This window comes from Theobroma cacao, chromosome 10 (assembly GCF_000208745.1).
Source record: "Theobroma cacao cultivar B97-61/B2 chromosome 10, Criollo_cocoa_genome_V2, whole genome shotgun sequence".
NCBI classification, from domain to species: domain Eukaryota; kingdom Viridiplantae; phylum Streptophyta; class Magnoliopsida; order Malvales; family Malvaceae; genus Theobroma; species Theobroma cacao.
In genome coordinates this window covers 5409911-5425415 of record NC_030859.1, presented here as the reverse complement: position 1 = coordinate 5425415, position 15505 = coordinate 5409911, and the positions used below count along the sequence as shown (strand labels likewise).

Genomic DNA, 15505 nt, shown 5'->3' with positions numbered 1-15505 from the left:
CTTAAATAATTTTAAAAAATTATTTTATTTAATTTAAATATTATTATGAGTAATTTTTATTTTATTTTATTTTTTAAAAATATTAATAATTGATAATTAAATATTAATATTTTATTTATATTTAATTATTATATTTAAAATATTAATATTTTAATTTAATTTAAATATTATTATGATCAATTTTTATTTTATTTTATTTTTAAAAATTAATAATTGATTAATATATTTAAAATATTAATAATTGATAGTTTAAATATTAATATTTTATTTAATTTAATATTATTATGATTTATTTTTATTTTATTTTTAAATATTAATAATTGGTATTATTTAAAATATTAATAATTGATGATTTAATTATTAATATTGTTTATATAATTTAAATGATATTATGTTTATTTATTTTTAATTTATTTTGTTTTAAATAGGAATAATTTATAATTTATTTATTAATAATTGATATTTAAATATTAATATTTTATTAAAAGTTGGAATCAAGGGAGAGAATGAGGAGAGAGAGAAAATAATATTTTATACAAATAAAGTTGTAATTTTTTAAACTTGTAAAGGTTATTTTTATCTTTATTACTTTTTGAGTTTATTCTTCAATCATGGAATAGTTAATACCATGGGAGAGGGTGGTATTAGCTATTCCTTAGTTTTAAAGGATTTTGGAGAATAGTCATTCTTATGGAATGACTATTCCTTTGACTATTTCTCAACCAAATAAATGAACCAAAATTCTTTGGGAATAAAGGGAGAATGGCCAAACATGCTATTAGTATTTTAATTCATATTTACCATACTTGAAGATTAATTAGTAATAAGCAAATGCGCCCATACATTATTAATTATCATCATTCATATTTGAGAGACTTGAATTACAAATTTATAAGCATCAATAGTAATGTTGGACATGATGAGTTATCATTTTTATCAATGTTTTTGATATATTTGTTTACATTTGTAATTTGAAGATCTTAATATATTTATTTATCAACACTATTTTTATTTTTTTTTTAGTACATAGAAGAATCATTGATTCTTGAAATACACAACAAGAGATAACCTTTCTCATCTTATCAATTCGACTTGTCTCCCTTAGGATTTCAATTTAAAATTAATCTTCGAATCAGAATTTCAATTTCTAATTGGGATTCTGAAATTTTCAAAGAAAAACTAGTATTAATATTATGTAAATTGGCTATAAAAATATAGTACTAAAAGTAACAGAGAGATGCATTAGAAAATGCTGTATGTGTGTGGGCATGTATTATATATATGTTAACCTTAAAGTAGTAAACCACATGGTAGGTATAATAAGTGTTTGAACCCTAATTGAAGGACAATTATTTATGTATGTCCATTAGAATGCAGACAAAGGGCATTGAGATAAAGAAAAGAGTTTTAAGTAATGTTAGGTTAAGCGTCACTCAAAAATTTTCCATCTCCATGCAAGTTGTCCCCTCTCCATGTCTCCCATCATTCTCTAAGGTTTTAGCAAAACTCCATCCCCAAGAATCCAGAAAATCATTTCTCCCACAAGGAATTGCACCCTTTGGAGTTACATTGAGGGTTGGTCTACCATGGACAATAACAATGGGTCACCGTTGGTGGCTTTTGTCTAGTAAACAGATCACATTGTCTCTTTGATGGTTATTTTTAGGGTTTCAAAGGTGTAGAAACTAAGATCAGAATCCTAAGTTATTGATAGGGATTTTCAATTCTTAATATCTTTATGAGATTACCTTAACAAGTAAAACTTGCATACAATGATATTATAAACTATCACATCCAATGTAAGAAACCAAACAAATAAATCAATAAGTTTAGCATATAATCAGATAAAATCCAACATAAATTCACATGATGGGAATTGAATTTGCAACCTCGAGATTTCAAGATCTCCTTCTTATCATCCAGACAAGATCGACTTTATTTATTTATTTGAGAGTTGGAAATGAAAGAAGAACTGTATGATTGGGTCCAAGGCAACATTGATATATCACTTGGGAGTTTCCAGTGTCTAGTACTGGTGTGAGGAATAATATGCCATCTCTGTTAGCAAAAATAGGGAAAGGAAAACAGTGCTGCTTTTTTTCTCTCCTTTGAGCCCTTCATGCTTCTTGTGTTTTGTTGATTTGCTAATTGAAGTTTTATAAATAATTGGATATAGGCTTACCACTTTGTGCTTGGCTAGATTGTCAACAGAATTCTTTGTATCTCTTTTCATGCTACGACAAGCATTAAATCCTTGGCCCAACTCCCAATTCTTTCCATGCCATCTTTGGGCTATCATGCAAAACTGAGCTGGCAGTCGACAATTAAGGCTCTTTCTGTATTCTTTTTCTTTTTTTTTTTTCTAAATTTTCTTTCTCGTGATGGAACAGAATAAGACTGCAATTAATTCAAGCAAATTTGGATAAGTTAATTCACAAATTGGATTCAGTTCGATAATCGAAATAAATCGAGTCTGAGTATTTTAATACTCAATATAAGCAACTGGTAACCTTAATTGAGTTTTTTCTAATTAAGGTGACATTTGATATTTTATTAAAAATGAAATTATTAAAAATATAATTATTATCAAAGAAATATTTTATTTTGAAATATGTGAAATTACTACACAGTTAATTTTTAAACTATGTAAACTTGTTTTAAACAAATCTAATGGCATTGTATCCATGGGAATAATACACAGCTTTTTTTTTCAGATAATTTAATTATTATTTTGAAAAAAAAGAACTAGAAATTGTTTATTTTTTAGGCCAAGCAATGACTTCACTCATAAATGAGAATTAGTTAACAGTCATTTTCACATGTTTTATGTGGATGAGATTAACAGTATTTCCTTTCTTCCTCTTTCTAGCAAAGTACATAGGTTTGTAGAGAAGTTTAGAAAGAAAATTTCCGAATTATCGTGCCAAAGCCAAAAAAAAAAATCCAGATTTTTTGCTTAAAAATTTTAACTCAATTTGTCCTACTAGTGTAACGATGTAAATGTGTTGCTATTATACGGGTATAATACAAGGTTCGAGTTAAGGTTAAGTTTTGGATAGTGTTTTATGTTATTTTATTTTAGTTTTAATAGAGTTCGATTACCTTCTCAATTAAACGAATTCAAAATCGAATATCTTAAAAAAAAAAAGTAGATACCTTCCTCATTTACATCCGTGTACTAGTGATTTTTTAATTTTTCATAAAACTTCAAAAAAAAATTAATTATCATAAAAATATTACTATCTTTTTAAAAAACTAACTGAATAAGATTTATAATACCACCACTTAAAAATTATTTACTTGCTCGATGTGAGATTTTTTAAAATTCTCTGTCTACTTCCTAAAACACTAGACCTAACATCGTCACGCACCCAATCCATCTTTCATCTTTCACGTTCAATATAAAGCAACACAGTACCATGCTTTTGTTGTAATCCTCATATCCTCATGTCACTGAAGCAGGATGAGAATGACAACATGTCCCTCTTTATTCTTCCTTTTTTCACCACCATGCTTCTCCTCTCTGTGGGTTTTTATGCTATTTGTCTTTTCCTTTTTCACTACTCTTTGTTTTTTCCTTTTTCAATCTTCCTAATCATAGAGTACATGCTGAAGCAATGCTTCAATATTTCCTTTTGTGAAACCGCAAATTTCATCACCAGATATAGGACAATAACGCAAACAATTTTATCTCAAATGAAAATACTTGACTGTCTTCGAATTCTAGGACCAAATACTAAGCCAAACTAACCTGTTTATATGGAAGTAGAGTAGCTGAGAGAGGAGAAGAAGGGATTTGTTTAGACAAGAACCAACATAAAAGGAAAAACGATTGCATGAAAACGTCAAAATGTCTAATTCTATTCTCATTTTTCCTCCTTTGTGACAATGGCATTTTCCTGTTGGATTTTCCAAAGGGAAATTAGGCAGTGTTGGGAAAGCCCTGGAATTGACAAAAAAAAAAGGAAGTGTGCCTTATTCAACACTACCACTAATGTGAAGTGAAAGACTTGATTGTCATTTTGGGGTCATTTGGAAGCCTCTCCTTGTCTTGCTCTATTTGGTTATGGAGTCTACTGATGAAGAGGGGGACATTGTATAGATTTGGTGAGATATCCATGGCCCTACCTAATCACCTGCTACTTAGTCTACTGGAAATCTAATTACTTCCTCTTTGCCTCCATAATATCTTCCATCCATTCTAATGGCAAATTGTTAAACCGCCCCAACAAACTGACTGTCCGACCGATTTCGACAGCACACATCAAATCTTTCCCTTTAAGATTGAAAATATTCTCCTTTTTTCTTTACTTAATTGAAGATGTTGTACTTATTTTGTTAACTTAACATACAAAGTAAAGGCAGCGCCCAACTTTAATCTTATTAGACTAGTAGCTTGCTTAATGCTATGGTGTCGGTGGGTCAAATTTAGGTTACGACTTAGTCACTTGGTGATTATATATTATGATGCATTGACAGTTACACTGTCAGATCAACAAAATGTGATATTCAAAGATAAAGTGAGAATATATTGCCTTTAATAGAATGATTAAAGAGAGAATCGTGAGAAAAAGATATTAAAAAAATTTAATTTATGTGTCCATTAAATAGTAAATATACCATTAAGTTTTTAAAAATTTTTATTTTTACTTCATTAATGAACTGGTATGTTTTGATGACCTGAGAATATATTAAAAATATTGCATCAAATATAATCTCCTAATAACCCCCTTCAAATATGAATCAAAGACGATGGGGTTTTACAGGTGAGGCAGCTATACCAAAAGCTTTAATCTAGTGATTGTTACCTTTTCAATATAAAGTTAAAGATCAAATATACCAAAAAGTCTCCTTCCTTTCGGCTTTATTCAGTTGTATCCAAAGAAAAACGAAAAGTTGAGCTAAAGTTGGAAAATTGTGTTTAAACAAGCATCTTAGTCCCACCTAAACCATGCATTCCTCAAGGTTTGGCTTTTGCTACTCCAACCATGTCCATGTTCCCCACAACTCTATTAAGGGTGTCTCTGTTTTCCTAGAGAAATGAATCAGGCTGGGTTTGCTTCTATTCTCCTGTCCTAATGGGTTTGCCTCCATCCAAACAAATCTGCTCTTGCTAAATGTAGAGCCATGAATATTGTAGCAGGATGCAGGAAAGTTGTCAATTTTCAATCTAAAATTTCATTTCCTGCATCATCTCAATGTTTCTCTATTGATGAATGCACCGTTTGAAAAGAAATTTGTCGATGTTGTATATGCCGCCTAGTGATCTCTCCTTATTTATCCAACTAAAAAATCAAAAGACGACACAAAGAAAGTTCTCATACATGAACAAAATTTGAAAAAGTTAGCAGTCATAAGAATTCCAATCATCATTGGAATAGATTGAAGTGAAACTGGGACTACAGGAAGTTGTAATTAGAATCTGTCGTTCACATTAAATACAAAGAATATCTTATATGATTTTTCCCTCCCTAATGAAAACAAATTCAAGTAAATCGGTGCACCTAGAGCAGAGATATTCTGACATGCGCCTATCGTACAATTACATATGCTGGCAAAATTGAAGAAGCAGATGATTTTGAAGAGAGTGCAAGTAAATCTTTTCCCTCTTAAATCTCAAATCTCACCAGTTCCAAGAGGTTGCCTTGAGGCATCACCAGAAGCCCATGCTTGATAGTCTTTAACAAGCTGCAAAACAATGAAAGTATATCAGAACTGTCTTTCAAAAGCAGAAAGCTCATTTGTGTAAGTTGGATCTGTTGCTTCATATCTTCATATTACAATTTGCAGAGTTTGCACTTAGAAACAAACCAATCAAGAGGACGCAGCAATCGTTGCAAGTGTCACATTAAGAAAAAATGAAAACAGTATCATTTCATAATTCTCAACATGATTGTATACAGCATAATTTGCTCATTCAGTACTCTTGTCCCCCCTCTGGCCCTCCCCATGCAAATTGTGACTTTCCCCTACCCTCAGAAGGGAAAAGAAGAAATAATAAGGGACACTCATGCTGCATCCAAGAGCATTTTAAATGTCAGCAGCTATTTCAATTATTCTTCAAGCAAACAATTCTTTTCTAATGCATGTCACACATACAAAGTATTGATTGTCAACCTTAACTGTTTATCATTTTGGAGACTTCAATTCTTCAAACTTCTGGAGCCAAAGAGCAAAATCAAATGCTGAAAACTGACCATGTACTACAAAAAAAAAAAAAAATAACTAAACCAATCTAGCATTTTCTAAACCCTATCTTTCCTTTTCCTTTAAGTGCAGCTAGCACCCGATAATCACATATTCCACAATGAACAAATCACTTAATAGTTAAGGAATGTGATGTAGAGCCCAACTGTGTTTCACAATCTGATCCATACAATTAGAAATCCTTAAAACATTCATCCAGTAGTTATGTGGATGATAGCTGTTTCTCCTGCTCCTCTCCCCTGCTGCAGCCACCATTTTTCGCTGTTTTTGTCTTTCTCTTGCTCTAGCATGCATTATTCTTCTCCCCATCTGCAATTTATCTCTAACCTCTTTTATCTTTTCAAAGGAAATATGTCCAGAAAGACAGCTTTCTGGTGATGTACAGCACCACTTACAACTAACCAGTCCATACAGTTTAATCTGATAAATTGAACATAATTCATACCGGTAAAGTAGTATGCTACTTCAATAATAACTTGCTGCAAATGGGAGTCAGCAGTCAGCAAGGATGGCTAAAACCAAACAAAAAAAGAATAGTCTGGAACACCATTCAACCAGCAGCTATTTGTTGATGCCATTCATCTAATCATGTAAATGCTTGATTTGTTTAAGAGGAAAAACTCATTCCAAAAATGAAACCTGCTGAGAAAATAGTTTCAGACCAAAGGGCTTCTCTAACATCATTCCCACTCATATAAGCATTATAAACCTGACTCTTGGCTAAACTTCACAATGAAAAAGTAGAGGCTTCCAAGAACTACAAGCTTATAGATAATCTAAAGGACAATTCCAAGAAATAATTTCCTAAGCATGATTTCAACCATTAACAAATAAATTAAACACTCAAAACAAAAATATAACACTTTTACTTTCTATTTATTTGACAGATATCATTAATGTGATAATCCAATATAAATTTTGATTTGAAAATTGAACCTCATGGGCCACAGATATGAGGGTCTAGACAGTGAACTATAAATAGCTGAAAACAAAAAAACAAATTTGCTAAAACAGTAAGGCATCATGATTACTCCAAAATTCACATATAATTCTTCGAACATAATGCAAAAAGTGGATACGTGCATCAAATACATAGAGCCACAAGTACAGACTGATTGAGTTAGTCTGTTTGCACCATGTTGATCATGTTGTTGCTAATTGACTAAATGCTTTAGCAACCATTGCAATAGTGATGACAGACCATCCACAATCATTGAAGGCAGCCAAAAGCAGAATATTGCCACTTTTAGTACTCCACTATACACCTTACTTTCAACAGCCAAAGATTATTATGAATTACCACCATACCAGACTTTTATTGCTAAATGGCTAAATGATATTTGGTTCATCCATTCAACAAAATACTGACTGCAGTTATTACTAATGAGATTTAGCATAACCTATCTGAGAAAAACTCAATCTGCCCACAGACTAAATTTACATATCCACATTCCACTTCATGTAGGCCAATTAGATTGCTAGTAAAATTGTCATTCCGTCTTCTTCACTTTTGAACACAAAATTCCTTTGCAACATCATGATTGTTTAGATCTATGATTCACCTTATCTCTTGAAAAAGTTCTTGATATTGATAGGAAAACTTAGGGAGGTTAAAACAAGTGAATAATGAGGTTCTGCATATTAACGCTCAAGCATAGTCTTTCAAATTTAACAAGCATGAAAACACCCAGGAGCTATACGAGCATATGGAACACAATGCATAAGTGAAGAACACAAAATCATCAACAATCCAGCTTCTTCATAGTCAGTGCAAAAGAATTTAAGTAATATTCTACAAACCTGTGCCATAAAGCGGGGCAGCATTAGCCTAAGTATTTGTTCAAGGACTTGTGTCCCAGTTGATTCAATCATTCCCAATGGAATTGGTCTAAACGCAAAAGGAACCTCAATGCTAACCTAGATTAAACAGAACAACACAGATTACAGCAAGAAAAAGATGCCCTTCTATGAAATGCCACGGTGATAAAAAGGAATAATTTGCAAATGATACCTCAATAATTGCATCTGATGTAAGTTCTTGAACTAATGAGCCACTTCGGTTGGTATCACAAGTTATTTGATTCACCATAGAAGCTGCATTCCCATATCAAATCAGTGTCAAAGCACTCCTGAAAGAACCATTGCACTTTAATTTAGGTCTAATTGACTCAAATGGATTATGACACTAAGGAAGTTATATTATTCCTTGGCATCATGTGGCAGAGCATTGTTCAATGTACCATATTCACCACCGCCTACCCACCCCCAAACCCCCCAAAAAAAATGATTAGCTACACAAAATAGTCAACATCCTAGCTTATCAGAAAACTACTATGTACAGGCAGCTGAAACACTCAAACAAGTGCAAATGAGCTAGATATATCCAATCAATTGGCAAGGTGACATCCAAATAACAGAGAAGAATGGGATTGTGTAGGAAAGAAAGATTTTATTATGTTAATGATGATAGGGGTAAAACACATTTCTTAGAAATTTAAATAAACGTTACTTTGTCAGAACAAAGATGGCAGTATTGGCACACAGGTACACATAAAAAGTCTTTCAACAAAGATAGCTAATAAGGCGATTTCTACTAGTTAAAACATAGCATATGACCATTTGGAAGTCAGAGAGAGAAAGAGGAAGAGAAGACAACCTAAAGGTCTACCAATGTGAAGTCCAAGTGCAAATGCAGTGACCAAATGACAAGCTAGATGAAAGCTATACAAAATTAATTAGTTAAAAAGAGGTATGTTAGGACTCAAATACATGCTTAAAAATTTTTTATTCTCAAAAATAGCAAAATAGCCAATTTTGATTCAATTTTTTTTCAACCATCTTTTTCTTTACTTGGAACTTATCTTATGCCAGAGAAGAAAAATATGCTACAAAGAGGTCAAGAGGAGCAATGATTTTATATTTAAATAGAAGGAATCAGAATCAATATATGATCGCTTGTTAATAAAAAGCAGACATATCAACTCAACTATTTTGCAACCTCACAAACAAAAAAATTCTTGTATAATAGAATAAGCATGACCACCCTTTTGTAGCTTGCAACTATGCAATAACTAGTTGCAGAGTCAGTAGATTTTGATTTGAATTGAAAAAAAAAGCTTATGTTGATCTGTTAGCTTTAAAATGAATTAAAATAAATGAGGGTAAAAGTGGCAGGACGCCTACATAATTCAATTTATCCTATTAAAACAAAATATGATAAAAAAACATTGGTCCAACATATATAATTTTGAGATGTTCAATTTCATAATAGACTCATTGCCTTTTTCCTTTCTAAAGGAATGTGAGAAAAAGTATGCACACGGTACTATTGTTCTTTGACCGACACTGCCCCAGCTATATGTCAGTTCCATACTACTTTGAGGAACCCTGGTTCAATATCTATATATAGAACAAGGAAAACACCAAGACAACAAGATTCAACTAAAATGACAGTAACAATTGAGAACAACTTTGTATTTATCATTATTTAACCTTAGCGCATGATATCCAAAAACTCAAGATGCACTTCCAGTTACAGAAGTCATAAAAAACCTGAACCAGAATTGGTCCAACTGAGGACCTCTCCTGCACAATCAATTAACATGTCTTGTTGGTTGTTGCAGATGCAAAATCATCAAGAGATCTAATATAACAATTTTTATTTTGCATGATCATGCGTGCAATATGAATTCTTACCATCAAACTTATCATTTGCACATTCATCAAATTAAATATTCCAAAAGAAAAAAAAAATCATTATGTAAACTAAAATATGAATTCTTGGATGGAAAAGCCACAGAAAGATGCTTACCATCAAACTTATCATTTTGTGCAACCACAATTGGTGACCCATCCAGCTGCAACCAGTGTAGCAAACATTACAACATTATCAAAATACATCAACTATCTATTAACATCCACAACATATACATCAAAGCCAGTTATTTTCTTTCCTTCCATATCTAAAGAGGTTTTCCAAGCACTGTGCCCTAAGGACACTGGTAAAGATGTTATTTCAACAAAAGTTATGTATTCAGTACCTTGAAAGTTACCATATTCGAAGTGACAAAGTACACTAAAAACCAATATAAAATACAATTTTTTTTTTCAACCAGTTCAACCAAGCAAGAAAATTACCTAGTCCTAGACAAATTCTCCTTCAATCAGATAATGAGAAACCAAACAAATTCAATGTAATGAAACTTTTAAGTTACCTTACAAGACAAGAGCTTAATACAGCAGCCATTAGGCTGTTCTTCAACCCTAACAAGCAAAACAGGGCAAACCTCAAAATTAAAAAACTTGAACCTATAGACATAGCACCTAAACGTATTATCATCTATCCTCTCTATCCTCTCTGCATCCAGCACCGAGTATTGGCTCGCTGGTAGTCTCATATACTCAACTGCACCATTAAAAAGAAAATCCCACTTAAAATAAATTCAAATGAAACAAATTGAAAAAGAAAAAAAAAGTTTAAGATTTCATCCGGTTGCTACTTTCCCTGCTTACTTTTTGCTAATGAAAAAAAGGAACCAAAACTTTAAAAGAATATGAAATAAAAAAAAAAAGCCGCATGATATACTTGTATATACATTAATTATGCTATGATTAATATTACAATTTAATTAATTATTTTAATCAATTATTCTATACATTATGAAAACTTCACATGCGGAATTATAAGTGTGCCATGTCTACAATCACTATGTCTGGTAAGAAGAAAGGAAAATAAAGGGAAGAGGAAAAGAAGAGTGAGGAAGGAAAGTCATTTTTACTTCATTGTGTTAGTTGGAAGGATTGAAAGCAAAGGGGAAGAAAGAGATTAGAGGTAAAATTGTAATTGTTAATTTAAGAGAAATGGGTGTTTTCCGCCCCATTTTAGAAGAACTGGATTTGAAAGGAAGGAAAAGAGGCAAATGCAGCTATTTCCTTTCTACCGAATGAAGGAAAGGATGAAAAGAAAGTATTTTTCCCTTCCACTTTCCCTCCTACCAAACACAATGAATTACATCTCACGTATTAGAATAATTTCCCTTGAAATGCACAAATAATCTTATAAAATTATAATCTTCTAGAAGAAACAGCAAGAAACAAACTGAGAACTATTACTCCAAAAATACACTACTATAAATTTTTACTTAGAGGGCGTTTCAACTGCCGAACCGAAACGGACTCCTTCCGACGCGCAACGAAACGGGCTTTCGAGGCGGAGTTCCAGGCAGAAGCCCGAACACAGAGCAACTTGAACGACGCCGTGCTCATGTAGAGAGGATTTTTGGCGGTTTTAAGGGCATTTTTTGAAGGGAACGGAAGGGAGGTTAGCCGTGTTGGATTGAATGAACAAGATCCTAAAGCCATGTTGAATACGACGTCGGAAAAAGGCTCCCGACTCCGGAATAGAGAGAGAGAGAGAGCAGATATTTTGGGAAGAAGCTTCGGACACTGGTTTTTCCTTTGAGGGATAAGAGACTTGCGAGCGTGGTTTCTGCTGTCGGCGTGTCAAAACTAATCACCACGGCGCACGTTGGACTCACGTGCTCGGAATAATAATGGCTTATCAAAAAAAGACTTAAGAAATTAAATTTTAAGATTAGAATCAGATTTGTCCTTTCGTTAAGGGATAAATCATACATTTTAGCATTTTAGCTTAATAATTAAAATACTTATCTCTTACATGAAAATTAAATTTTAAATTTTTTTAATTTAAAAAATAAATTTATAATTAAATTTTCCTTTTTAAATAAAAATATCAAAAGTAAACCTTAAAATATAGTCAAATTTGTGCAATATTTAAAAATAAATAAATATTAGAAATTTAGAATTAGAATCGAAATTAGGCACCAATTGATATTTAAAAGTAACAGCATTAATATCCGAAAACATATTTATAGTCTTTACAACTAAAAACCCAAACCCAAAATCAAACTTCCCAGAATACCCTCAGAAAAACCCTGTTCAGGAGCTTGTAAACTTAGTGACAGCCTTAGTCCCCTCCGATACAGCGTGTTTAGCGAGCTCTCCAGGCAAAACAAGCCTAACCGCCGTCTGGATCTCCCTCGAAGTAATGGTCGGCTTCTTGTTATACCGAGCCAACCTCGAAGCTTCCTGAGCAAGCTTCTCGAAGATATCATTAATGAAGCTGTTCATTATCCCCATTGCCTTGCTCGATATCCCTATATCTGGATGAACCTGCTTTAATACCTTGAATATGTAGATTTTGTACGTTTCCACGCTCTTCTTCGCTCTTTTCTTCTTCTTGTCGGCCGTTGATCCACTTTCCTTTGGGATTTTCTTCTCTGCTCTCGGCTTCTTCTCCGCCGCAGGAGCTTTTTCTGCCACCGCCGCCGGCTTTTTCTCCGCTAGCTTCTTCTCTGCCTTTGGCGCCATTTCTGCTAAATCGAAAGTTTTAACTGATGGGAAAGTGATAGAGGATGGGTTTTGTTTATATAGAAGGAGAGAAAGAGGGGTGATTGGTCGGTCTTTTTGGGACGCGGATTGATGACGTGGACTTTTTGGAGTTTAAGGAACCGGAATGGACGGTCAAGATAGATTGTTGTTTACCAACCGTTGGCATATATTAAGCTTTTGCCTTTTATGGTTAAAATATTAAAAAGGTCCCCCTACTTGTCCAAATTTTATACTTACTTAAGCCATTAAAATTTTAATTTTATTTAATTAAATCTTTATTTACACGTAAATCACTAAAATCCATTAATTTTAAGCATGTTAATGTTTACGTAATTCATTTTTTTTTTCAAATCAACATTCATAAAGCAAAATATAAAAATTTATACGAAGTTGATATTTACATCGTAAAGTTTGTAAAAATATTTTTTATCATATATATACCCACTCGACATTGACAAGGGAGATAATGGTCATGTAAATTATTAATGTCATAGAATAATAGATTTTAGCTGGTTTTGTGCAAAATTAAGGTTAATTAAATAAAACTAATATTTTAAAACTTAATTGCATACAATATAAAAAATATGAAACTTTTTTGAAAATTTTGAAATAATACAAAAACTTTTTAATTGTTATGAAATAAATCTTAAGAGAATAAATATAAAAGGAATATAAGAGAAAGTATTTAGAGGGAAACAAAGTATTTAGAGAAAATAAGAAAATCTTATTCAAGTGTATATTTACAAATGAACTGAGGAATCTATTTATAGGCTAATAATCCATTATCTAGATTGAATTTACAATATGAAGATAATACTAAAAGATTAGATGGATGGATTAAATCATAATATTCATCTAATCTAATTTACATTCAAATCTAGATGTGCATAGTATAAATGGATATTCACAAAAAATTTTATAACACTTCCCCTTGAATATCCATTGTATCAAGAATATGCCTCATTAAAACCTTACAAGGAAAAAATCTTTTGGGAAAAAATTCAAACAAAGGAAAAAAAGTATATAATTCTTTTCAAAAATGAGTTTTTGAAATACTGACTCATCAAAAACCTTATCAAGAAAAACGTAGTGGGAAAAACCTTGATGAAGAAAAAGAATACAATACATATTTTGCTCCTCCTAATGACTACATTATAGAAATCTTTAAAATGATACATTCCAATCTTTTGCACCAACTTTTCAAATGTTATAGTAAAAAGGGCTTTGGTGAACAAATCTACTAGATTATCACTTGAAAGAATTTGTTGAATACTAATATCACCCTTTTCTTAGAGATCATGAGTGAAGAAAAATTTTGACGAAATATGATTTGTTTGATCACTTTTAACTGTGCTATGCAAGTAGCATTATCCTCGTATAATGTTGTTAGAATTTCTTTTTTGGTTGACAAGCCACATATGTCTCAAATATGTTAAGTTACAAATCTTAACCAGACACATTTACCTCTTGCCTCATAGAGTTGTTAAAATTTTTGTATGGCTAGAAAAAGAAACAACTATAGTTTGTTTTATAGAACGTCATGAGATAGTCGTACCTCCATATGTGAATAAGTAATCTATCTAAGATTGAGCTTTGTGTGGATCAAATAAATATCCTGCATCTGCGTAACCAATTCAATCTGATTTTAATGCATTTAAATAATATAAGCCAATATCCATTATTCCTTAGAGATATCGAAGTATATGTTTAATTTCATTCTAATGTCTTCGAGTTGGAGAATAATTATATTTTGCTAATAAATTCACAACAGTTGATATATTAAGTCATGTATTGTTAACAAAATACATTAGTGCTCCAATTGCAATAAGATACGATACTTCAAGATTAAAAAGTTTTTTATTATCTTTATGACGTCGGAAAGGGTTTTTTTGCACATCTAGTGATCTTACGACTATTGGTGAACTCAATGGATATGCTTTGTCCATTTGGAATTATTTTAGCACTTTTGCTATATAATTAGACTAATGAATAAAAATTCAATTTGTGAAGTGTTCAATTTGAAGATCCAAACAAAATTTTGCTTTTCCAATGTCTTTCATCTCAAATTCTTGTTTTAAGTAATCCATTGTTTTTAATAACTCTTCAAGAGTTCCAATAATATTTAGGTTATCAAGAAACATCAATTATCACAAATTCATATTTAAATCTTTTTATAAAAACACATGGGCATATAGGATCATTGTTATAGCATTCTTTCAACAAATATTCACTAAGGCGATTATACCACATGAGTCCGAATTGTTTTAAACCATATAAAGATTTTATTTAATTTGATTGAATAAATTTTTCAAAAATTCAAATTTTGTGCTTCAAGCAACTTAAATCCTTCAAGATTATATATATATCGATATCAAATGAACCATATAAACAGAATGTAACTACATTCATTAGAGGTATTTCAATCTTCTTATACATTATCAAACTAGTTATTATGAAATTGTAATTGCATCCATCACAGAAAATATATCTCTTCATATTCAATACCAGATCTTTGGATAAAACCTTGTACGACAAGCCGTGTTTTAAATGTCATAATCTCTTTTTTCTCATTTCATATTCACACAAATATCCATTTATATTCTTGGTTTTAAATCATTTGATGTACGGACTATAGGTCTAAAAACTTCACGTTTTGCAAGTGAATTCAATTCCAGTTTGATTGCATCTTTCCACATTGACTAGTCATTTCCATGTCTACATTCTTCAACAGATGTAGGTTCAAGATCCTCATTTTCTTTTACAATATTGAGCGCTACATTGTATACAAAAATATCGTCGATGTTTATTTCATTATGGTTCCATCTTTTCCCGTCATGACATAATTGATTGAGATCTTTTCATTTTCAATAATTTCAGGTACTAATTT

At 31.5% G+C, this 15505-nt stretch overlaps 2 protein-coding genes across 4 annotated transcripts; both read right to left on the bottom strand.

Moving 5' to 3' along the window:
- Nucleotides 5345-11706, bottom strand: LOC18586547 (uncharacterized protein SYNPCC7002_A1590). 3 transcript variants are annotated; one of them, XR_001929935.1, is made up of 8 exons: nt 11349-11706; nt 10422-10612; nt 10019-10064; nt 8219-8301; nt 8008-8124; nt 6653-6846; nt 6378-6516; nt 5345-5688 (listed from the first exon to the last, which is right to left on the bottom strand). XR_001929935.1 is itself a non-coding variant. In XM_018129586.1 (7 exons), exons 1-7 carry the CDS (start codon nt 11566-11568, stop codon nt 5681-5683), a joined length of 804 nt encoding a protein of 267 aa, XP_017985075.1. In that variant the 5' UTR covers nt 11569-11706; the 3' UTR covers nt 5345-5680. The 3 variants fall into 3 exon arrangements, 2 of the variants coding, with proteins under 2 accessions (XP_017985075.1, XP_007010072.2); XM_018129586.1 differs by lacking the exon at nt 6653-6846; XM_007010010.2 differs by lacking the exons at nt 6378-6516; nt 6653-6846.
- LOC18586546 (histone H2B) lies at nt 12032-12619 on the bottom strand. The gene has a single exon (XM_007010009.2). The coding sequence runs from the start codon at nt 12595-12597 to the stop codon at nt 12166-12168; it is 432 nt and encodes a 143-aa protein (XP_007010071.1). The 5' UTR covers nt 12598-12619; the 3' UTR covers nt 12032-12165.

Excerpts from the sequence above, each read along its gene's own strand:
- LOC18586547 (XM_018129586.1), bottom strand. The coding sequence starts at position 11,568 with ATGGCTTTAGGATCTTGTTCATTCAATCCAACACGGCTAACCTCCCTT. Across the intron at positions 10,065-10,421 it reads TTAAGCTCTTGTCTTGTAAG|CTGGATGGGTCACCAATTGT; the intron begins GTAACTTAAAAG and ends CACTGGTTGCAG. Across the intron at positions 6,517-8,007 it reads TGCCCCGCTTTATGGCACAG|ATGGGGAGAAGAATAATGCA; the intron begins GTTTGTAGAATA and ends GATAAATTGCAG.
- LOC18586546 (XM_007010009.2), bottom strand. The coding sequence starts at position 12,597 with ATGGCGCCAAAGGCAGAGAAGAAGCTAGCGGAGAAAAAGCCGGCGGCG.